Raw genomic sequence first — 25,158 nt, 5'->3', positions numbered from 1 at the left:
CTGAATCTTACAACATGACATTATTATTTGAAACCTGAAAGAAAAATAGAAAATAGTTTGTGAACAGGTATTTGAAGAATTTATTTGTTTTGAGAACAATTACACAATCAACAGCTTTTAACAACAATAATGGTCCTTATGTCTTAAATAAAGCTGTATACAGTAAAGCACATACGGTAACAGGCAGTGTATGACAGCAGGTACAATAAATAATTTCATTTATGAACAGTCACATTGACTCGGGTAATATTGTGGGAGTACTGTAAGCCTATGTACATGCACACCTACAGTAATGATCAAATTATACTTTTATTAGTACAAAATCAAATGCAATATGGTGACTTTTTTTACTTAATGCAATAACTAATAGCTTCCTTATTATTATTTATTTTGAAGAATAAATTTTGCATCGAACAGTATAATTTTTTTTTACTATATAGCAAAACATTTATATAAAAATTCAATAATAACTAGACACCTTTTTCAGGCACATTTACAAAAGCCTTATGTGTAGTACATACAGTGATAATATTTATACATAAATGCCCTTTTTTTATATTTTATTTTTTTACATTCAATAACACTTTCATCTATTTAGAATCATACCGTTAAAAAACACCCAAAATATTTTATAGTAAACTAGTGTGAAAAATATTTATTGAGATTATTCTTTTTTCAAGGTTAAAATTTTATTTGTAAAAACATTCAAGAAATTTACTTAACAACTCTTCATTACCCAAAAAAAAAAAAAAAAAACATTTATAGATACAATTTTATAACACAAATCCTACTTTACAAAACAACATTCAGACTTAACAACCTCTTTACTCCTCTAAAAATTAATCATGAAAAACTACAAAAGAAACTTCATAATTAAGTTGAGGTTCTTAATAGCAAACTAATAATTCTAAATAATAGAAACATATAAAAATAAAAATATAGAAAAACTTTTCATGATAGTACTTCATATATCATACACAAATTATTGTAAATATCAATACACAGTAATCTATCCAATAGGGACTTCCAATTAGATTTAGTATGTTATAATTTTATTATTTAATAAAAAAATATTTTGATATATAAATGATTCTTCAGAAATGGTCTACAAACTTTAATTTGAACGTTTGCCATTTCATTTCATGTGGTATTTTTAATGTACCATGCTTAAACATGTGGTTATTTTAAAACTGCCACAAGGCACTAATCAAAAATTTGTGAAAGAGTGATGTTAATTAGGTCTTTTTTGTACTTAGTAGAGAAAAAATGGTTGTTGTAACTCTTACTTGTAAACTACTATTGCAGCCTAACACAGATGGTATTTAATAAATTGCTTGTATATTCAATTTGTCAAAAATATATAAATGTGATACAAATACAATTAAATATTTTTAAAAATGTCTCAAAAATATTGGCAATAAGACATACTGACATTGATATAAAAAATATTTGTCAATAAAGGATTGACAACTGAAGAATTAGAGATGTAGCTCCAATCTTTTTTATTTACAAATAAGCTATTGCTTCAATATTTACTCATCAAGCAGGTAGCTAGCTGAGTTGCAACATCTCTTTACAAAGCTCATGGTCATAACTATTATTTTCCTTGTTCATGTTTCAGAAAAGACGAAACACCAATAAGGTACAAAATGTACACCTGATATCAATAGTACAGCCATTAAGAGAGAGTACGTGAAAAAAATACTGAACACAAAATTTAAACAAAATTAAAAAAAAACTCAAATTCCTGACCAATGTCAGTTTTGTGTGTTTTATCATGTCTCTCTTAATATTTGTGATATTGTTGTCATGAATACATTATGTTTTCCAGGCTCATTAATCCAAACACCTAAAAAAAAACAGAGTTTCAGAATTCTTTCGGTCCAGGAAGTGAAAGTATAAGTCAAAAACAGTTGTTTTTCAGTAGAGAGGTTTTTTAAGGCTTTAAATCATTTGACAGCAAAAGCCTGCGAGGCTTTGAAAGCAATTAAATTTTAACATATTCTTAACATGTGTTGGTATTTCATTACTATTAATTTCCTAGCAGGCAAGATAGTCGGTCCCACACTTAGATTGCAGTACAGAGCAAATGGCTACCACTGTTGCCAGATTGATACCACGTGGTTTGTCAACATTAAAATGATTATTTTGTATTCTCTTGATATACATCATGTTTTATTTTTTAAATTATATTTTTCTTGATTTCTCAAAAACCATTAAATATTTTCTTTGTAGATATAGTATTATTGCATTTGTACACTTCTGAAAGGAAAAAAAAAAATCAATTTCTAAATACCAATTATTACCTTACAGGAGAAACTATTTGTAGCAGTTGGTCACTATTAATGACGAGACATTTCATTAAATTATGTTCTTTGCTCAAACAGCACTAACATTTATAATCTTAAAAGAAATAAAAACTTTAATGACAAAAATAGTTGAAAAGAAGATGGGTGTTTTTCAATTACGTTTCCTGGGTTGGAAGAATTGAATATGATCAGAAGATGAACCTGAGTAAATACAACTAGAAATTGTATTTAAAATACTCTTATTCAAAATTAATCCTTTGAAAAATAAAGTTTTTTTAAGTACATTTAAAAAAAAATTTCATTAAATTATTTTTTTGTCAAGACTTTTTGCTCTTTGCATACATCTGGCAACAGAGCACACTGAAACAAGGACAGTGCTAGTAGCAGATATTTGTGCATTGGAGAGAGAGTGAGAGAGAGAGAGAGTAATGCCCATTAAAATGCACACTGCAATCTAAGGATGAGACACGCTACAGTTGTCAATGATCTGAAATCCGCGAACCCCTCTCCAAAGAGCAGCAGTGTTGCACTTGAGCTGGAGCGAGAGAGCTGTGCACGCCGGACCGAGCGGGAAGGGGGAGAGCGACGCGGAATGGACGCAGGGGCCATCGTCGCGGAGGATCGGGAGGGGCCTACTCCCCGCGGTACGTGAAGAAGCCGTCCAGCAGGAAGAACACGCCGTTGATGATGGCGAGGGAGCCCTTGGCGAGGCCCAGGTGCCGGGTGTCGCCCGAGCCGAAGGCGTCGTAGTACTTGATGCACAGGGCCCCGGAGGCGACGAACAGGGCGCACCCGGCGAGACTGTAGAAGATGTCCTGCCGGAAAACACGGAAACGGATCCTGAGCAGCCACCCCACGTGCGACAGTGGCGGGTACATACAGGGGCGCGGGGAGCAACATCTCTTTACAAAGCTCATGATCATAAACTATTATTTTCCTTGTTCATGTTCCAGAAAAGACGCACGTGAAAAAAAGACTGAACACAAAATTAAAAAAAATATATATAAACTCAAATTCCTGACCAATGTCAGTTTTATGTGTTTTATCATGTCTCTCTTAATATTTGTGATATTGTTGTCATGAATACATTATGTTTTCCCAGCACCAAGCACGGTTCATGGCAAGGGGAGGGGGCACACCACCACCCATGTTATACAAGGCACATTCAAACGATTTCACGCACTTGCCCAGAACGGCTTCATTATTACGGATAAAAACTAAATATTTTTGCTCAAAAGACTTGATGATTTGTATTACACCCATAGCTCAAAGTGTCTTTTGATGGACCACCCACCCCCGAATTTTTTCTGTACCTGCCACTGATCTGCAGTGAAACCTCATTAAACACAAAGTGTTTTCACAGTCCCCAGAAATTATTTAGGAGTTACAGTGTTTCGTACTTGGTTTGAAACAAAGGTATCGTTCCAAAGGTAAACAACTGAAAGAAGTAAAAGATGGTTAATACAAATACCCCGGAACAATGTAACGAAACAATGTGAAGTTTAAACTAAAATAATTCTCGATGCCACTGCTCTGGTTCCGTGTTCGTATGTTGGTAATATTTCTTTTTGATAGGTAATTTATAAACCTTTGCTTTATCCTTCTGTCTTAAATCTTTTAAAACGTAGTACAGTACAAAATATTGTTTTAAGCTATAGGTGTAGCTATCCTAAAATAATATTTTACAATTCATAAAAAAAATGTACACACGATGCTGTATAAAACTGAGTGCAAGTTTTCTTGGAACATATTATATTTTTTTAGGTGTTTTATGCATTAACTAACCTAGAAAAAATATTTTTTTAAATATTATTTGATTATTGATGTAGTAATTATATAAAAATTGGGATAAAATTTTGTAATAGTACTGTTTATACAAACTTCATTATTGCAAAGTGACCAAATTATAGTCCTGTCAGGTTTTTAATATTGAGGTTTGACTGTACTCAAGTTGACGTGTCCCAACCCTAGACGGGCCTAGATCTGGGAGGTATGCAACAGCCATCCTCCATAAAATGTGAAGAATAAACAATTTCAAACAACATTTTAAATCAAACCTTAAACTTAAATTTTGGTGAATGTTTTGATAATATGTCTCAAGAAATTATGATTATCTTTGATGATAAAGTGTACTATAGTTAGTTTTATAAATGCTAATGATTGAATTCCATTGAAGTCATGTCATAAAATGAATGAGACAGTACAATTTTTGGACAAGTTTAATTTTTCAACATGATAGATTAGTATTTACTTACACAAAATTTACATTAATAATAAAAAAAATTCTTCCGAAATGACTGCTGTAGTTATTGGGTTATAAGAAAATACACATTGCAGACAAACTTGTTTAGTTTTGATAACTAAAACTAAGTGAATTTTTTGGAAACTAGAAAACAGAGCGTGTATAATGTAAGTATGGTTATAAATATGTTTCTTAAGACTGATAATAAAAAGCACAACACATTGTTAGGTTGATAACTACTTGGCAGTAAAAAGCAGTTAATACTGCTTTATGCCTATAAAATATAAACTATATATGAATTTGCATTAGAAAATTTTAATTAATTTAAAATATTTTTTTTCCCCACCCCAACTACTAAGTTCTGAATAATCATACTGAAAAAATTCTTTTTAAGTATGATTGCATGAGGTTTCACAAGAAAGTATGGTATTTCAAGAATTTTATTTCCTACATGCTGACATTTTTATTCATTTTCACAATGTACTGCAGATAAGTTGCACATTGATTGGATAAAATATGAAATGACTTCCCACAGATTTTTTTCCTACTTTTTAAGTTTAGATTTGCAGTCATTTCAGTTTTGAAACATTGCAAGTTGGGTAGTTCACAAAAAATACCAGTTTTTAAATATTTGATGATATACACATAAGTAACTTTCAATACAAATAATTCAGTTCATCTGCCCACCCAAACATTTTTTTTTTGTGTTCAAAAACTACAATATTCAAGAAAATATCTACAGTAAAAATTACTCTACCAATTCAGCACCCTCCAAATGTGTCGCACGGGGCATAAGTTCCACCCGCCCCCTCTAGTTACATCACTTCATTAAGATTCCTGCATACAGGCGTACAGGCACAGAGCAATACACTTACCACTCTCTTGGTAAGGTTGTCGCCCAGAACCGCTCCAGCGAATGTTCCGACAAGTATGATGAAAAACCCTGCAAACGTCCCTGTGACCACAAGGTTGTCCAAGTAGTACGCTGGTCCGTTGTCCTTGAAATGCATGCCCAAGCAGGTAACTGTCAACACCTGCAATCCAGGGGGGGGAAAAATAATTGTTACCATCACACATCACGGCTGTAGTTTGTGCGTACAAAAGGCGTGATCAGAGTAAATATTACTTATTTACTATTACTATGCATACTCAAACCAGTTGTTTATAAACACTCCATATCCACAGAGCCCAACTAAAACACAAAATAGTTCTCACTACCGCAAGGTGTATTAGAAGTACTTAAGTTTTATAAGGGTTATTCCACACCTAAAAAAAAATATATATATATATTTTTAATACTAGGCATGTGGGATATCATTTTGAAGCTTGTGAAGTAGTCATTATCTATTTTAGGTGCAACCTAATGGCTCACTCAACATTTCAGAGATCGGAGAGACCCACACGCTACCGCTAACCTCTACCAAATGATGAGAAAAAAATTGTTTAAACAATATCTAAAAAATAAATTTTATAATGTATATCATCCTATCTTAATCTACGTTGGTAATGGAAATGAAATTTTTTCCGGGAAAAATAAATTGGTTATATTTTTCGAGAAAATTTTCCACAGAAAGGTTTTCCATTCACATCTCTTCTTAAACATCTATTTGTGCCAAAAATAATTCTACCAGAGCAGTGGTGACCAACCTGTGGTCCACGGACCAAAGTTTGGAAGTGGCCCGCCACACCAACAGGCAATCACTACTGAACTGAAATCGAGCATGATTTGTACCGTACTGTGTATTATAATTTTAATTTATACTGAGGAAAGCTGTGATTTCATTGACATACTGCTCAACTTCTTGAAGATATGCCCTACTAAAAACCAAAATGATAAACTCTTAGGAATGTGGAACAAAAGGTAAGAGCTGTTTTTTTAACCGATGCTAAAAAGATTACAGGTTGCAAATTGGCTGCTAGATTTTTTTTTTAATACGGTAGCGTGGCTTTTCATTGTCATTTTTTTTTAGCCGGCAAGCATCATAACCGTATTGACCCACATTTCTGACACTAGGGTGCGGTAATGTACACCTCAGTGTTGCAGTAAATCACAGGAAAGTATTTGTTGCGCAACTCGCGGAGGCCCCTCCCAAGGTTTCATGGGGCTGTTCATCAAAACGACACGCAATGTTCACGCCCACGTGAACAGGAAGAGCTTTACGGAGCTCTAAAGTCAGGAATAGTTGCGAGCAGTTTATTTCCAACTAAATTCACACCTGCCAAGGACGAACTATAAATCTCGCAATCTCGCAAAAATTGTTCCCTGCCGTGAGAGAAATGAATGTGCTGTATTTGGTGGTTCAGACAGGGCTGTTGAGAGAGGGGGGAAAGGAGGGGAAGCGGGGTATAATCCTCAGGGCTAGGACACCAGGGAGAGGTGTGGTTGAGTTTTGAAAATTTGTTTTTGTTGTTTCAGTTTACCCTCATAGTACAATGAAAATCAAAAGTCTATTTCTGACAGAATTTTTTGGAAACCTTACGAGTTATGCAATACGCACATATCACAATTACAGTTATGACGGGTGATCTATACAGTGTGTATATATATATAAAGTGAAACTTCTTTGGGTGCGTGTAGAGTAAAAATTTCAAGTCAAAATTTTAATGCAACATTTTCTTGAAATTTTTTTGTGAAACACTTCTGATTCGAAAAGGACAGAGAATAGGTACTCGGCCAAAGAGATATAAAGAGAGCACTATGCTATATACATTGCTGGGCTCATTTTTGTTCGCTTTGTGCGATGATTCGTCCCGTGACCAAAAAAAATTTAACCAAGAGAGATGAATGAAAGAATAAGACTGAGTGTGTGTGCTGTGCTTGTTTCATGAAATAGATATAGGTATCTTACACATTCAGCTCTGAATGCCTTGAATTTTATATTTGCTACCAGTGTGCTCGCGTTCCTCCTTGTTCAACCAGCAGCGCATAGATAGTGTTACCTACTATGAATTTCATATTTTGTTCAGAGATTTGGCATGTTCCAAATGTTCCAATAAATAAAAAAATAAAAAGGTTAGGATCCTTGAAACCTTGAAAAAAAAAAAAAAAATTAAAGCCAAAAATCCCTGTGTTGTGTTATATTGTTTTTAATAATTGTGAAAAATGGCATTTCAATATGTTAAGCAGTTAACCAATAATTAACAGTTTAAGTATTTGGTATGCATCAAAAGTCAACTAAAAATCATGAAAGTAATATTCTCAGCATGAACTTTGTGCCAAAATGAAAAATTAATTTTACTTTGTTTGAGCTTGCAGTTCTTATCAGAAATTCATTTTGACATTTCTGACATCTGTTCTATATATTTTCCAAATACACAACAACTTACAGATTTATTAATATTCTGAATAGTTCTGCCCAAAACGTGCACATTGCGAATTATTTTATTGTAAAAGTGCACCATATATTTGTAAAAAGGGCAATATGTTGGTAAAATTAGTATTAAGAAATGTCTGAGTATAATTTTTGTTGGAAAACACATCTTTATTAATAAAAATAAAATATAAAAATAACACCATAATCTCCTATTTTAAAAATAAAATGATAAAATCTTTTCCGTAGTAATGACAAATGCATTGTATTTGTAAGATTTTTTTGTATTAATTGTAAGATTACCTATCACTTTGTAGTAGGCATAAATATTTCAGAGGTTTCCCTTATATTGTTTTGATGACTCCTACACTATGTATTTTATTTTGCTATATAACATTATTCTTAAATTATTCTATCAAACTTCTTTGCATTCAAGTACATACCTAAATATGTACCTAGTATGAAGTCCAAAATTTGCTGAAAGAGTGTGTGTGAAACAGTCCAAATTTATTTACACATCATTGTTATAAAATTACAGTAAATTATTGAAAGTAGGCGTTGAGATATTGTTTTGCTTAAGTACAATTTTACCTACTGTAACTTAAATCTTTGATTCTTGAAGTATGGATTTTGGCCAGATATGAATGATCTGAAATTTTTTTTTATGCCAAAGTTATAGTTCAGCAGATACCCATATGTAGCTTAAACGTTTTGTTTTCATTATGCTAGTGAGACTTAAAATACTTAAGTAATTTACTCTTTACTTCCATAAATTTAATTATTTTGCAAAACCACTTACCAACTGCAGAAACTTCAGGATGGTGACCTTGCTGACCGCCGCCATTGCAGTAGTTTAAGTTTGAGATTCTGTAAAAGAAGAAAACCAAGTTTAAAAATCCATGCATTTAAATTTTTTGTAATTCACTGTTTCATAAACTGTCACAAGCTGTAATTTGCTACACCAAATTTGGTAACACTTATAATTTCTCTTTATTCAAAACTCAAGGATTCCAGTTTTATTTTTTTTATTTGATGCAGTTAAGTCTATACACAGGGAAATATATGGTGTGAAATACAATAATTTTGAATGAGATGTTTAAGTTGGGTAATCACAGACAAGCATGCTACAGAAACAAGTGACCCATGCCAGGACATGGCTTTGGTATTTTATGTGTTTCTCCCCTTTTCCCCTTGCCAAAATCATACCCCTCTCTTCATCGCACTGTTCCCAGCCTCCACGGCAATGGCTTTATAGGAAGTGGGGATAGCAACAATTAGGTTTGCCTCCGTACACTTCTATTTTCACATCTGTTGCGTGATTAACAAGCGTTCCATTCAGTTGTATGTTAAAATTATTCCTCTTAAGACACTAGCCCAGGTACAAAGCCCGGGACGAGGATACTGTGATACTGAGATTTGGCACAATCAGTGGCGTAGCCAGGATTTGTGTATGGGGGGTGTTAAGTAGCATGCCCCCCCCCCCCCCCCCCCCCGTATTAAAGTGGGGGGTCTGTGGTTCCTCCCCCGGGAAAATTTGGATTTTAAGGTGTAAAATAGTGCTATTTTAGCAGTTTTCGGTACTTAAATTTAAATATTGTAATGGAAAATTTTTTATTAATTTTTAATATGAAATTTGTTTGAGTGATGAATAAGAAATTTAATTAAAGATTTGGGGCTGAGGGGGGGGGGGGTGGAACACCTAAACCCCCCCCCCCCCCCCCTGGCTACGCCACTGGGCACAATATTGATTTTTTTTCTTTCATAGTCACACTTTAAATACTTTTTGTGTTGTTTGCCCTTGTTTGTTCGTGAAATATTAGTTTAGGGCTGCTAAGTTAAAAAAAAAAACCTATAAGCGCTATTATAAATTTTGGCAGTCAATGCCGAAAAATTCCCCGCCCTCTTTTCCACTTAAACATTAAACCCTGGCTACGCCCTTTTTTTTTATTTCTCCCTTTATTACGTCATTCCGAGTTTTATAATCACAATCATACCAAAGGACTCGGGAGAGATATGAGTACACCCCACGTGAACTTTGATGTCTCCGCCTGCCTTATCGCTCTAAACCGGCTGACTGTTCTGCTGCGCCTGTAGTATCATGAGGCTGTGTGTGGGTGTGAGCGCGTGCGCGCGAGACAGAGATGAAAGGAAGGCGCTGTGTTCATTCTCCCCGACGCAGCTGCGTGCACACAAACATCCGCAGGAATAACAAGAGCAACCTGCGGAGGCGGGCGAGAGCCATAGAGTAGCGCCGAGATAGAACCGACATTTGTGGACCTCGGCCATAGACCATTTATGTAACAAGCAGATTCTTGTCTTCTGCGAATGAAGCCGCCATTGAATTACGATTTGCCAACGGAACTGTGAACATCGAAATGTGCATTTGTTTTAAAATGGTACCTACTCCACAAAACACATGTTTTGATTACATGCTAAGTAGTAAGTATTAAATTAAATGTTTTAGTGACGAAATATCAAAATATTTTTAAAATCACGCAATACATCATTTTATAATCGGGTAACCGTTAAATATATGACACTGTTTTTTTTTTACTACGCGTGCAGTCTATATATGGCCGCAAACATGGCGGTCGCAGACGGCACATTGTTGAGGTTATAAAATCTGTTAGCACTTTATAAGTCCGCAAGTGTTTGAAATCTCGTGTATTGCATGATTCACGAAAATATGTTTCGAGTCAAAATAACTTCCAATTCCGTATTTAAAAAAAAAAAAATGTCGCCGATAAAATCTTACGTATTTCGACAGGTTAATTGACTTGAAGGCTTTTCGACGGCAGGGCCATTAGAAACGATGAAACGTGGGTGATTGTAAAATGGAGAATTGGAATGTTATAATTTGTGGAAGGAAACGAGAGATCCCGAAAAAAAACCACCAGCAAACGTCAGTCACATGTCACGCTTGTGGAAAAAAAAAAATGGATTTAGATCCGAGAGTCGGATCCTAATCGCCTTCGTGGTGGCAAGTGATACGACTACTCCACCACCGTCGGGAAAGAAACGCGCAAGTAACCGTTATCAAGACTGCATCGTTCACTTCGTTAAATCTGCGGCGAGAACGTCCTCCAGCTGGCGACGGGCGGACGGGACGCCGGCTGCGCTCGCGGCCACGCGATTGGCCGCATTCCTCCGGTCACTTTCTACGCTGGGGCCGACGACGCCCACTTCGTCCGCGGCTCATCGCCGGCCGTGACGTCACCGCGGCAATGCCGTCACCGCTGCTTGCGCGCGAGTCCCACGCTGTCCTCTAGAGGGCCCGCCTCGCCAACAGCAGGGGTTGGCCACGTCTACGTGATCACCCGTGGGGGGGGGGGGGGGGAGGAGGAGGCTGCTGAGCTAGGCAATCGCCCCGGGGCCCCGCGGGGGTCACTTGCAGGGCCGGCGCGTCCATATGGGGCGAACTAGGCAGCCGCCTAGGGCGCCAAGTAGCTGGTGGCGGCGCAGCACGACACACAACAGCTCATATAACATGTTTAACGATTATTGCAACTAGATGAAAATGGATTTTTGTAACAGTTTGGAATGTTTATATTGATATAAGTAATTATTTAAAGTCAACGGTGAGCTGTTTATGATTTGTAATAAGTAAAAAAAAAAAAAAAAAACAAGCCTGCTTACATTTGATTGTTGACAAAATCTTAGGCTTACGTGATGTATTTTGAGGCAAGGAAAAATTTTTTTTTTGGTTTCCGGGGGGGGGGGGGGAGGGGGCATTAAGGTTTTTCGCCTAGGGCGCCAATTTACCTTGCACCGGCCCTGGTCACCTGTTTACCAAGTGTCCTGCTCAGAATATCGACATCAATGGGAAGAAGAGAAATAAAATTTTATTAGCGTGTAAATGAAAGTTCTGTCTTAATACCAATTTCGATTCATGACTTCACATATTTTATTGTCAAGTACAATTACGCGATTATGCCGGGATTTGATTGTCAGCATTTATGAAACTGACCCAAGGTTAATTTATCAGGAAAAAAAATTGGTTGTCTGTAAAGTCGGTTTACGGACGATAGTTTAACGTGACGTCATAACAAAACATTGATGAAATGATTGCATACTTTTATGAATAAAATTGAATTATTTTCACTGAATTATCACTATTTTGTATGGATACAAAGAAGGAGTGAAATGAAATCTACAATTTAATTGATAAATTAACTTTTATTTGCACTCATTAATTCAAATAGGTTTATTTCTTTAACGAAGAGATTATTTTAACTATAACTTTTATACAGGTTTGCTATTTAACTTCTTCCAATCTGTGTTATTCTGTTAAGGATAGGACGATGATAGGAAAAGTAGGAAACGAATGGGAGTGTTTCAAGTTTAATGTGGCTCGAAAAAGTCAAATCGATGGTTGTTCCAATCGAGTGGAAGAGAGATAGATGCGGCGCAAGCGTACAATGAGCGTAACGGGACACTTTTTCGTGCGTGCAGCTGGCGTTCATCAATTTATTAGACGTCACATCAAAAAATTGCTTGCCGTAATTTAAAATAATGGCTGAAAGGTGTGTTTACAGAATAATTTTTAGAGTTTCTTGAGAGCACTCAGTTCTGTTTTCATTTCTCCGCCATATAGTTTTATGGCACAAGTCTCATAATTGTCCTGTGCACGACAAGAAGACTGCGGGCCAGTTCTGAGGAGACATGAGACCGCGCTGGAAGCACCAAAGAGCGTCGCACTTACTATTACCACCTCACTAACACAAATACAGCGAGCTTCTCAACGGCATGGCGGCAATGTGTATTGCATGCTACAAAATCTCTCGCGCAACTAAACGTTTTCTTTAGCAATTTACTTAAATGCCGCTGTCATAACACATCGTTACGAATTTTTTTTTATGGTAGTGGTGGTGATGGTGGTTGTATACGCACTTAAATTTTTTTTTTTTTTTTCATATCCTTAGAATCAAAAGTAAGCTTTGTAAGACTCAACTGCATCTCGCCTCTGGAACAGTCTCGGCCAAGATGCTGGACACCAGAGGTCTACCGAGATAATAATAAAAAAAATTCTTACTAAAAAAAAAATTGGCTCTCTAAATTCACAGACATGTAACCAAGGGAATACTGAACAAATGTGTTTATGAGTGTGTGAGAGAATGACATCATAATAATAATTTTAATTATATTTTAGTATTTTATATGTTTTATGTTAGTACTAAACTTGGATGTTAAATTGGTAGATGATTCATCAGTGATAGCTGTTATTTTTTAGTATGTAATTTTATGTTTTATTCCGGGATAGAACTTATACGTTGTATGTGTCTCGTGGTTCAGTGTAAGATAAGGCGTACACGCCCTAACTGAGAAAATAATATTTAATTTTAACTATACCTACTACTACGAATACGAACGTAAAAAGAGAGCATCAGCAGAAGTATGTTGCTTACGTTTTAAAATTACAGTAACTTGTTTTATAATTAGCTTAAGTTCTCATGGAGCACGTTTTGAAGCGACGTTGACAGAATAGATAATTATGTTTAAATACAGTGCTCTCTCAATCCATGTTCACAAAAACGTAACGGAAACATTAGGCTTCCTGAAATTTCACAATATTTTTCCCCTTGACATTTCGCTAGCGATACCTCAAAGCTAAAGTGATACCAATCACAGTTTCCTTACTCAACAATTAGTGCAATCGGCACGCAAGGTCGTAGTTGAAATACGACTAACGAGTTTTCTCGATAGTAAATCTCCGTCGAAGCATCAGGAAATTATACGTTGCGGAACGACTCAGAATATAGTGCGCGTCATGTTTAACTCGTCACAAATTTGACATTTCTCAAAAAAGGAGTAGGTACTTCTGCCACAGTTCTGTCGACTATGTATTGTATTCGCAAGCAACTTCATGTCGTTTTCCAGTGTTCGCGAATAAACTCCACGTGTCGCTTTGCTAATGACAGGAACTGGACCACCACTGGTACTACGTTTCAGAACTACTGTCAAATTTGAGTCAAGTTACAGAAGACAGACCTGACCATTGCTCAGCTGTTGACCTGTGGTCGTGTCCGAATTCAACAATGCGGGTGGGTGGCGGAGTTATAGCGGCACAAACCACGCTTTCATTATATAGTTTAAATTTTTTTTTTTAATTCTAGGAATTCTTGGAAATTCGAGAAGTTTCTCAAAAGTTCGAAAACTTTATAGAACATTTTTGTTATATTCGTAAATCTTTTCCACTACCGTTAAACTTCGCTACTCAGTGAGTCTATACTAACAGGCTAAAACATCTTCGTACTTCTCAAGAAAAAACCCACGCACAGATACTGTTTCCAAACTATCTTATTATTAACTACCTAATGCCCGGCATACGTTACAATGCCTCAATTCTTTTTTGTAATATTTTTGAAGTAGGTTCATATATACAAAGCATCTCTCTCTAATTCTCTATATCTCTTCTCTCTAATTCTCTAAATCTTTATCTACATATATCTCTATATTCTGAGTCGTACCGCAACGTTGTAATCGAATACGCGCGTGTTTTTATATGTCACCTGTGACAGATAAAAATATAGATAGGTAAAATAAAGATTATTTTCATTGCTATAGTGATATAGGTCTATTAAAATATAAAAAACTTTTATTCGTGCTTTACTTATTCTAATATTATTATTTAATTATATGTTATATTGAGTTCGTTAAAAAGCTGTCAAAATTTCAAAGCAATCCAGTGAAGAACTTTCTGAGATTTAAGATTTTTAAACTATTCTACACGTATTGCGATTCCAGAAGACTTAAAATTTGTTTTACCACCCATGAGGGAAAATATGTTTTGGGGGTCGTTGTAATTTTGAATTCAGTTATTTACATGGCCATGGGTTGCAAACACCCACTCCCTAACTTCTGACCTCGATGTTTGAAAAACAAAAAAAAAAAAAAAAAAAAAAAAAGCGTGTGCTTTGAGAACGCCGAGGAATAATAGAAAGATGGAGGCGGGAGCGCTGTTTGCGGAAGCCCGGCCCACTGTTTGGACACAACGCAAACAGCCAGTGATGTCACCGGGCAAGACGGGAGTACAGCGTGCACTCGCGTCCCATGACGTCATGATAGTTCACGCAGGCGACGCGAGATAGCGCGCGCTCCGCCTCAGCCGCCGCCGCACAGCTAGTGGCGGAACTTGTTCAACGCATCGAGAGATCGGGTCTTTCGATGTATCGCTTGCATTATATCGATGCCGATAAAATATCGACATTTTCGATATATATCTACTAAAATATTTTAACTTTTACTCATACTGAGTTCTTAATATATCTAAGCTAATACGTATAAAGGTATTGCCTGATACAAGATTAGCTCTTTGTGAAAACAACTAAGTTTTATTTTTTTCCCCTTTATCATAATACCTTCTATGTATGTTTCGATAGTTTTTTCTATATTTTTTTTTGTTTTTGAGTAATTTATGTGGATTCTTTTTACTTTAAAAGTATTATTTTATTCAACTTCGATATTATCGGAACATAGTCTCGATCCCAAAGTATCGATATATAGAACCTGATACGTCTATATTGCCGATAAATCGATATATAGTTGCAATCCCTACACATGGCCTGACTATTTTGCGCCCGCTCGTTGAATAAGGGCGCGGTTACACGGGACCCTGAACTACTTCAGGTGAACATGTTTAAGTAAACACGTTTACAAACGCGAAAGTGTACGGTTACACGGTAATTGCTGAAAAGTGTGTTCAGCTCTAAAACCGATTGTCTACTGTCAACGAATGACTGTTGTTGATTTTCTCTATTTTGTATCCAGAAAACGCGGGATTTTCTCACTTGTTTATACACTATTGTCAGCAGAAATGGGATGTGTTTTCATATTGCTCAATATTTTTTTTTACAAATCGGGAATTCAAACAACATGCACATTTCTTAAACTTATTTTTATTACTTTTTGAGCGAGAGTACCTATCTCAGTTTTAAGAAAATTAAGGACAGGATCAATTAAAAAATATATATAATTACCTGTTGATTTTTTTTGTTGCATTCGGTAAAATATTACTCGAACTTGTGCCAGGAACACTTTCCATCTTGAATTTCTGCGAAGGACTGTTTATATTCTAAACAGCCAATCAGAGGCTAATGTAGAAGATATGTCGTTCTGAACTACTTTGCCCACCTGTTTAAGTTAAATGGGAAATGGCCTCGAACGAAACATGTTCAGACTGTGTGTAACCGCACTCAACAGCTGAACATGTTCACCTGAAGTAGTTCAGACTCCCGTGTAACCGCGCCCATAGTCACCGGCCATGCGTGACACTCCTCACTGCTGGTTCTGGTGGTGTTGCAGATAGTCTCACCTCGCTGCGGTCATGCTTCTAGCGCGGTGTCGCCTCTGAACTGACGCGCAGTCTTCTCGTCGTGCACAGGTAACCAATATCATTATTTGGCGAAGAAATGGGGATAAATATATGTAATGCAAGGCCATTTAGTGGTTTAAAGAATCTTTACCGATTTTGTTCCATGTCTTAAAAATGATTCTGCCATTCATTTCCACTCTCCTGAAGTTACAGTTTATAAAAGTAAATACTGAAAACAGAATGCCCTCAGCGCATTCGTAAACAGGCGCCCCACTCGGATATGTTGAGCAGTTTTCAAATCACGTGGTTTCTTCTGAAGTGTGTTTCTGTGTGTCCGTCCGGGTAGGCGGGGGCCTTAATCCACAAAACAAGCGTTGTTTTGTCAGAAATCATTAAAGTCGACGTCACACGGACCCTAATTTCAATGGCACATTTCCTATTGAAACATCTGTGGCGCAGATTGTGTGGCACGCAGCATTTTTCTGGGATGAATTTAAAGGGGAGAGATAATAATCGAATGACACCGTCTTGGTCACAAAGAGTTATTACGGCGATAACAATTTTCTATCAATTAATTTTCAAAATTTTTTTTTTTTTCGATTTGGAGTGTTTTCGATACAAAAGGTCGGGTTTATGGTGGCAAATGTGCTCGGGTAAGCGGAGAAGAGGGCGTTACGCCCCTAAATTTTGAAAATTTTAAAAGCATATTCTTTTCGATATAGAGTTTTTCCGAGGTCGTGTTATGGTGGAAAATGTACCCGGGGTTTGACTTTCTCCCCCCGGAGGGGGGGGGGAGCGTAATACCCCTATATTTCGACAATTTAAAAACGGGGTTCGTTAATGGCAATATGGGTACCAGGGCCGGTGCAAGGTAAATTGGCGCCCTAGGCGAAAAACCTTAATGCCCCCCCCCCCCCTTCGCCGGACACCCCAAAAAAATTATTCCTTGCCTCAAAATACATCACATAAGCCTAAGATTTTGTCAACAATCAAATGTAAGCAGGCTTGTGTTTTTTTTTTCTTATTACAAATCATAAGCAGGTCACCGTGGACTTTAAATAATTACTTATATCAATATAAACATTCCAAACTGTTACAAAAATCCATTTTCGTCTAGTTTCAATAATCGTTAAACATATTATATCAGCTGTTATGTGTCGTGCTGCGCCGCCCCCAGCTACTTGGCGCCCTAGGCGGTTGCCTAGTTCGCCTATATGGACGCGCCGGCCCTGATGGGTACTATATCTGAGATTATCTGACCGCTCTTTCGGCGTGATCACACGCGTATGATACAGACATTCCCTGAGATTTAAGTGTGATGAAACAGTTTGAATTAAATAAAAAAACGCCAAAAAAATTCCTCTATAAAGAGTACTTGTAAAATATCATGCTAATTGTTATACTGGACCCCCCTCTACTAAACAAAATCCTGTTCATCGGGCTGGGTTCGAAGCTGGGACGCGACCGCGTGACGTAAATCTCGACCACGCCGTGTCGGGGGGGGGGGGGGGGGGCCGCCCACGGGCAGCCTTCATTTCACAGACGAGAGAGCCACACCCGAAGTTTCCCGAAGTTTACATGATTTCACAGTATCTTTAACGTAGCTATCCTAACCTAATCAACCGTCCACAATGTTTTAAAAGTATTTATAATGTAGCTAACCTAACCTAATTGATCATTAGTATCCTTGGGAAGCCTACAACTCATGTAGTTTCGGTTCCCTGCAAGAATTTCCGAAGATTTCCGAAGTTTTTGCGTTTTTGGCATTAACGCCACTTCAGCCGCTAAAATCAGAAGTTTCCAATGAAAACAAGCATGTTGTGACTGACCTAACATAACCTAAACCTTCGATATTTTTTTTTAATTTCAATTTTTGAGAGAAATCCGAAGTTGCGCGAACGTGGTAGAGAACCGAAACTACGTGAGTTGTATGTAGGCTTCCCTTAGTATCCTTTTATCGACACCGCCATATTTATTTGCAATGAACAAAAAAAAAACCGAAGATGCACGATCGGGCGTTTGGCTCTCTCGTCTGTGAAAAGAAGCCCCCCCCCCCCCCCCCCCCCGCCCACGACGCATCTGGTGCTTCCTGCCTCGCCCACCGGCCAACTGGACGATCGTCAACGGCCATCGCCGCTAGGCAGGCGGATGCGGGGGGGGGGGGGGGGAGGAACACATCGCGTAATCGGCGGATGACTTAATCCGACAAGAATGGCGCGGGGCGGCGGTCCCGTCGGAGACCCGCTGGCCTCGTTCACGCCGCCCGGCGATGCGAGAAAGCGACCCCGTGACGTCTGGTACAGCGGTCGCTAAAATGTCGGCGCTTCAATTAAAAAAAAAAAGAATATATCTATAACGCAAACACAATCTCATGGCTACTGAAGAATGTGATTTGTAGATGTATGATTCTGTGACGTCTGAACACGATACAACTACATACAGACGAATTAAGGACTGGTTTCGTGTTTTTATCTATATTGATGAACAATTGAACATGTATATATTCGTTCGTTAAAAATCTCAAATCTCCGAAAGTTCTTCACCGATTTGCTTTTAAATTTTGATACAACGTTGCATTAGAATACCCACGTGTTTTTATATAGGTATCTATGCCACACCTGTGGCAGGTAAATAGATAAAAATATAGACAGGCCAAAACATACATGTTTAATATTTCCATTGCTATACAGTGACACGCATAGATGTAGAGAGATAAACAAACCTAATTATCGGCCCTTGGCGAATTCTTAAATGCTTTTCGTAAACAGACACCACTCGGATATCGTTCAAATCGCGTTGTTTTTCCTGAAGCTCTGCCCACTGTTATGTATGTCCAGGCAAGTTGGCCCTTAAGGTTTCCAGACTTGATATTTTCATCTTGCTTTTAAAAGTCTTGAAATGTAACCGGGACCCTCCGTTGCCCCCCCCCCCACCTCCCTTGGTGTGACCAGAGCCACGGGGATTTTGAAACTCCCCCCCCCCCCCCCAGGTTTACCAACAAGTTTGTACGTCCCTCTGACCTACAAGCGGTGAGGCAATGAACACGGTGAAGCGAAAAGGCCAACACGTTAAAAAATAAAATAAAAATAAAGGCCACCTGTTTTATCCTTTTGGAATCCCCCTCAAAATGAGTAAAAACATGTGGTTTAGGTAGTACACGTCCGCATGCCTGCGTCATGGAGGATAAGAAGTTGGTGATTGGGTTCATTCCTTCTTAGATTTGTTAATTATTTAAGTCAAAATCATCTCATCTGGACAGCAAAACTTTTTTTTTGGTTACAATGAAACTTTAATCCTTAATACTTGGTAATGTATTGTTAAAATCTTTGTTCAACAACACACACTTAATAGTGGGTTTTTATTATTTTTTTATATTTTTTTTACGATAATTTTAAAAAAATGTGAGGTACACGCAGAAAAAAATATCTAGACTTTCTACTCAAACGATATCTGATTTTTCGTGTGAAATTTTCACAAACCGCCAGCTGGCACAGAATATTATTTTTTTACATGGCCTGACAGTGCACAACAGAGAAAGGAAAATATTTTCTTATCCACGTCGCTGAAACGGACATGATATTTTAGTGTATCATTTATAAGTAATTATAAACGTGCGTTAAAAATATTTTTAATGTTACTTTTTGTATGTAATTTAAGTTTGTAGTTTTCGTTTTTAAGCACGTCGCTTTAATTCTGCGTTAAACCATTGGTTGGCATCAATCATATAATTTGTACAGACACGTTTTTTCTCTACATTATTTCTAGAGAAAATAATATAGGCCTAAGTTTTTTTTTCTTCTAACAGAAATCGTACGTTTCAAGGTTGTCGTGAGTCATTTACAATGCTGATTCTCTGCCTCGTGATGCTGCGAATGAATTAAACAAGCGCTTGATAATGGAAGTCTGGAACCTTGGACTACGGATGTGTCACAGGAAGTCGAAGACTTACTCATTCAGTCGAGCGTTTCTTTTTCTCCAGGAAACATTCATTATTACAGTCCTAGACCTTCAGTCTGAACGACAATTACGGAACACATGATACATTTAAACCTGCACGCCACATTTAAAGTACATTAAATACTTGACGACAAAGTAAAAAAAAAAATAGACGTGATTTTTTTTTCCCACGGCACATATTCATAGCGTGAAAATAAATATAGATTCAAAAACTATCTTGAACCGTCGAGCCTTTTTGCATTTAACAATCAGAATTTGTTCGCCGCTTTGAGCTCCAAAGGCAAAAAAGTATTCTCGTCGTTGTATCATAAGGCCGGGTATGCACATGATGTCTGGGGAATGGTCGAACTTACAACTTCGGGTCACTAATACGTGAACGTACCCTTGTGCTAACCGAAAAGCGTCATCTTAATCAACACGTTTTAGGCCATGCCAATGTTGATAATATTATTTTCTGTCATTAAAATAATTAATTTAATACTGAACACCATATTTGTATAATACAGCCACTATTAATTTAAGGTATCACATTAAATTATAAACAACGATTTAAAGAAGCCATATTTTCAATAAGTTTTACACGATAAAATGATTACTATGGCCTAAAAACTGTCCACATACACGCCGTTCGAGATAATTAAGATCTTTTTTTGGCAGCTGCCTCACCGAATATTCAAATATTTTACAGCTCAATATTTATTATGTTAATTCAGGGTGTCCACACAAATCTGCAATAAAATTTCCCTGACTTTTCATGACCAAAATTTAAAATTTCCCTGACTATTATTTAAAAAATAATGATTTGCCTATATTGCGATTTTGTGCCAGAGATAATGTAACTTTAGCCTATGCCATTCCCGCAGCTTGCCTGGAATTATATAGCAAAAATAAAAATTCAAACAGAACCTAGCATACGCCATTTTACAACGTGTATGAATATGCACTAAGCACAATCCGAAAAGAAGAAAAAAAAAATTCTTCACAGTCTGGGTGAGAGCAGACTTGAGCATGAAATTTTTCCCCTCAAAGTACTATCACTGGGGAATTTCCATAACTTTTCCAGGATTTCAAGTGAATTCCCCTACTTTCCTGTATAAATGTCACAGGAATATGCTAGTCGTCCAGGTACAAATGCTTGCCCCAAGCACGTGTCAAACAAAAAACTGGGCGGGGCTGTGTCGCGACACGCGGCCGTTGGTTTTAACGCGAAACGTCAGTGTCAGCGAGTCGCTCTTAGTGCGATGGACTAAAATTTAAACGAGACATTGACTGCATTCTAAAACTTTTAATACAGAACAGACAACTGAATGGTGCTACATTCACTCGGTTATGTCCACCGGTGCAGGTACCACAGCGGTGGTGGTCAGGGCCGGCGCGTCCATATAGGCGAACTAGGCAACCGCCTAGGGCGCCAAGTAGCTGGGGGCGGCGCGGCACGACACATAACAGCTCATATAATATGTTTAACGATTATTGAAACTAGATGAAAATGTATTTTGTAACAGTTTAGAATGTTTATATTGATATAAGTAATTATTTAAAGTCCACGGTGACATGTTTATGATTTGTAATAAGTAAAAAAGTAAAAAAAAAAAAAAAACACAAGCCTGCTTACATTTGATTGTTGACAAAATCTTAGGCTTACGTGATGTACTTTGAGGCAAGGAAAAAAATTGTGTGGTGTCCGAAAGGGGGGGGGGGGGGGATGACATTAAGGTTTTTCGCCAAGGGCGCCAATTTACCTTGCACCGGGCCTGGTGGAGGTGCTCGAATAGTCGGCGTCGCTAACTGCAGTCTCGCTCGCTCGGCGACACTGGGGCGCCTGTGCTTTGCCTATAGCCTCCTCTTTCCAGCAAGAGGTGTGATTTATACTTCCGGCTGGCTCTTGAACGGCTAGGGCTCACATTTTGTATTTTTTTTATAGGCTTACTTTACATTTTCACATATAAATATCGTCAAAAGTACACAATTTTTGGGCTTAAATCGATCGATCTAAAATAAACACTAAACACAAACACACGAATCACCGCGCTATCACGTCTGAGTGTGAGTTTCTCTGAGTATAAAGGAGCGAGAGCGCCGGTTGTGACCAATCAGCGCGGTTCGGCCCCCCTCCCCCTTCGCCTTCAAACCCGCCCGCCCGTGACGCAAACCTAAGTTTGTATCAGCGAGCCAGTGGCGTAGCCAGGATTTGTGTATGGGGGGTGTTATGAAGCGTGGCCTCCCCCCCCCCCCCCCCGTATTAAAGCGGGGGGTTGGGAGGTCCTCCCCCGGGAAAATTTGGATTTTAAGGTGTAAAATAGTGCTATTTTAGCAGTTTTCAGTACTTAAATTTAAATATTGTAATTGTAAAAATTTTATTATTAATTTTAATATGAAATTTGTTTGAGTGATGAATAAGAAATTAATTAAAGTTTTGGTGCTGGGGGGGGGGGTTGAACCCCTAACCCCCCCCCCCTGGCTGCGCCCCTGCAGCGAGATGACTACATGCATTAAGTGACACCACGACTTATTAGTTAAAGGAATTATTATGGCAAGACGATATAGACATTTTTTTTCGTGACGGTACATAATTTCTGTTCCGTTACCCGTATGTTTCGGTGTGATTTTAAAGACGTCTCACGTCAAAAGGTCTCCTGAACGGAGTGTACGCGTGTCGTGGTACGCTCTCGTGTCGGCCAGCAGAAGTATCGACTCCCGTCGAACAACACCACGCCCTCGGCCGATCTGGGGAAAACTGCGATTCACTGATCCCCGATCAGCCCACTAAAGTACCGTAAGTTCGCCTCACGCCTGCGGAAGACCACTATCGGAAATTAAAAAAAAATAATAATAAAAAGGGTGTGTGTACTAAAGAGCAACAAGCGCACGAAAAGTTAATAAAACACGCAAGTCGCTCACGCAAGTCGCTATACGTGACCAACCCTACAACTAGAAACTATAAGACTGTAGAAAATGTATTTGTTTTCTGGCATCTTTTTCATGAAGTACCTTTTAAGATAGTAAAGATTGTCGGTAATAGGTGGTATCTTGCTAACATTTTGGAGGTTATTTCATCTGTCCGTTTGTCGAAAGTTAAAACTTGGCAAGGTTTTAAAGGACGGACGGATTGAATTTTTCGAGTAATTTTATTGTTTGAATGTCACGTGACTGGCTGATGGACAGGCGGACGGATGACGAACGGCTGAGACGGATCATTACGAGTCCAGGGGGGTTTATTCCAAGTTACTCGGAAAGGAGTTCCCGATCGTAAAATGACGATTATCGGAAGATTCCACGTGTTCGGTAATCCAAGTTACGTGTGGCGGTTCGATTCGCATGACTCGGGGTCAGTGAATATAGGCTTCCCGGCCAACATCGGGCGGTCCGGTTTCACGGCCAAACGGGAGGCAAAAACCGGTTTTTCAGGCCCCGGAGTCACGAGTGCTGCCATTACGACCATCCCTCGTGACCGGCCGAAAGCTCTTTCGACGTCTGGGCGGTGTTCCTGTCTGGAAAACGAGCTAGCAGGGACAGCGATCAAAAGACGCCATTTTGTTTTCAGTAGTATTCACAACATTAAATTAATTGCAGCTTAGAATAAGATAACAGTAATGGTATTATTTGTATCCTCAAATGGGTCAGTTTACAACTCTGAACACAAGTATGTTTCTGGACTATCTTCGATTGGACCACAGCTGTTTCGACACGCCCTAAAGGTATTGCAAACCAATAACAAACCAGAAGCAACTTAACGGCCCAATCACATTTTCTCTTGAGGACCACAACAACAACAAAAATTTAAAAAATACACATCACCATCAACGCCATTTTTGGGTCATGGGTCCTTTTTCGGTGTGAACGTTCAAATTGCCCGCCCGCCCTGGGGCGCACACACGGTGCGCAGAGCTTCATTAGAAACCGCACGCGATTTGAAAACGGCTCACGATGTCCGAGTGGTGTCAGTTTACGAAACGCATTCAATAATACGCTGACGGCTGACTTGTGGTTCTGTTTCCGCATTTCGTTTTTTAAGCTGTACTTTTGGGAGCGTGTAAATGGCTTGAATGCGTGTTATTCCAGAACAATTAAAATTATTGAAAGGCCTGTGCGTTAACCCTCCATCAGTTCTCCGCTATCTAATGTCACGGTTACCGCTCAAATTTCACAGCTGTCCATGGCACGCCGAGAAGACAGTTCACAGCCTTGCGCTAACAGGAGATACCGCTCTGGAATCAGGGGCTTAGCCGGGGGGGGGGGGGGGGTGTTGTTTTGGGTGTCCAAACACCCCCCGAAATATATATATATGTACTTATGACAAAATTTACACTTGTCTAGCTGTTGCAAATGCACTTAGATGAAACTAAGAAAGAACCCTCGAGCCGATAACCCTTAATATTCAGCAATGAGTTTTCAACAGTGTCTCGTTAAAAATATCATAAAGTCAGGACACAAACTTATGTTATTTAAATCCAATATTTTAATTACGAAAGTGCTTAAATAGCACCAAATTGCACATTAAAATCGAAATTTTTCCGGGGGAGCGCCCCTGGACCCCCCCTCCCCCTCCCTAGTACGGGGGCAGGGTGTAAGTAAACGCTCCCCGAAAAGAAATCCTGTCTACGCGCCTGCTGTAATGCACTCCGCTGGATCAGATGCGTGCAAGTGGAAACCGTCGCCTGCTCCTAGCGTTCGTTTAACTTGAGATCCACACAACTGTGTGAAGAGTTATCCGGGAAGGATGCGCGCCATCAATCCTCTTTTCATTTGCAGGGTCGCTGGAAGAAGCCCGTTTGTCGGCGACGTGTTGGGGAGCAGCCTCGCGCGGGAAGATACACGAGGCGCCAAGGCACTTGGAACGGGTGAGACGCACAAACGGGCTGTTTTCTTGCGTGTCAACGAGGCCGACCCCTCCTAACCCCCCCTCCGTTTTCTTCCTCCTCTTCGTCCGTTTGATGAAGTGGACGGCGACGCCACATTTATCGCCACGACGCGTGCGGGGGTGACGAACGAGCCGCGACTCTGTTCGCCCGAAAAGGACGACGATGG

At 38.5% G+C, this 25,158-nt stretch overlaps 2 protein-coding genes across 3 annotated transcripts in view; one reads left to right on the top strand and one right to left on the bottom strand.

Annotated features, from left to right (window-relative positions):
* Positions 1–56: 56 nt before the first annotated feature.
* Positions 57–25,158, bottom strand: part of LOC134537623 (uncharacterized) — a 41,068-nt gene continuing 15,966 nt past the window's right edge. The window contains exons 2-4 of the mRNA XM_063378283.1: positions 8,662–8,729; positions 5,427–5,585; positions 57–3,124 (exon numbers count right to left, since the gene is read on the bottom strand). Of these exons, the coding sequence (XP_063234353.1) occupies positions 2,942–3,124; positions 5,427–5,585; positions 8,662–8,706 (387 nt within the window). The 5' untranslated portion in view covers positions 8,707–8,729 and the 3' untranslated portion in view covers positions 57–2,941. The remainder of the gene's footprint in view (positions 3,125–5,426; positions 5,586–8,661; positions 8,730–25,158) is intronic.
* Positions 15,894–25,158, top strand: part of LOC134537621 (asparagine synthetase domain-containing protein 1) — a 51,467-nt gene continuing 42,202 nt past the window's right edge. For both annotated transcript variants that reach the window (XM_063378279.1, XM_063378277.1), the window contains exons 1-2: positions 15,894–16,242; positions 24,883–24,971. The gene's annotated coding sequence lies outside the window, so the exon portion shown is untranslated. The remainder of the gene's footprint in view (positions 16,243–24,882; positions 24,972–25,158) is intronic.

This window comes from Bacillus rossius, chromosome 12 (genome assembly GCF_032445375.1).
Source record: "Bacillus rossius redtenbacheri isolate Brsri chromosome 12, Brsri_v3, whole genome shotgun sequence".
NCBI classification, from domain to species: domain Eukaryota; kingdom Metazoa; phylum Arthropoda; class Insecta; order Phasmatodea; family Bacillidae; genus Bacillus; species Bacillus rossius.
The sequence above is the reverse complement of the archived record's forward strand: the minus strand, read 5'-3'. Positions and strand labels throughout refer to the sequence as shown.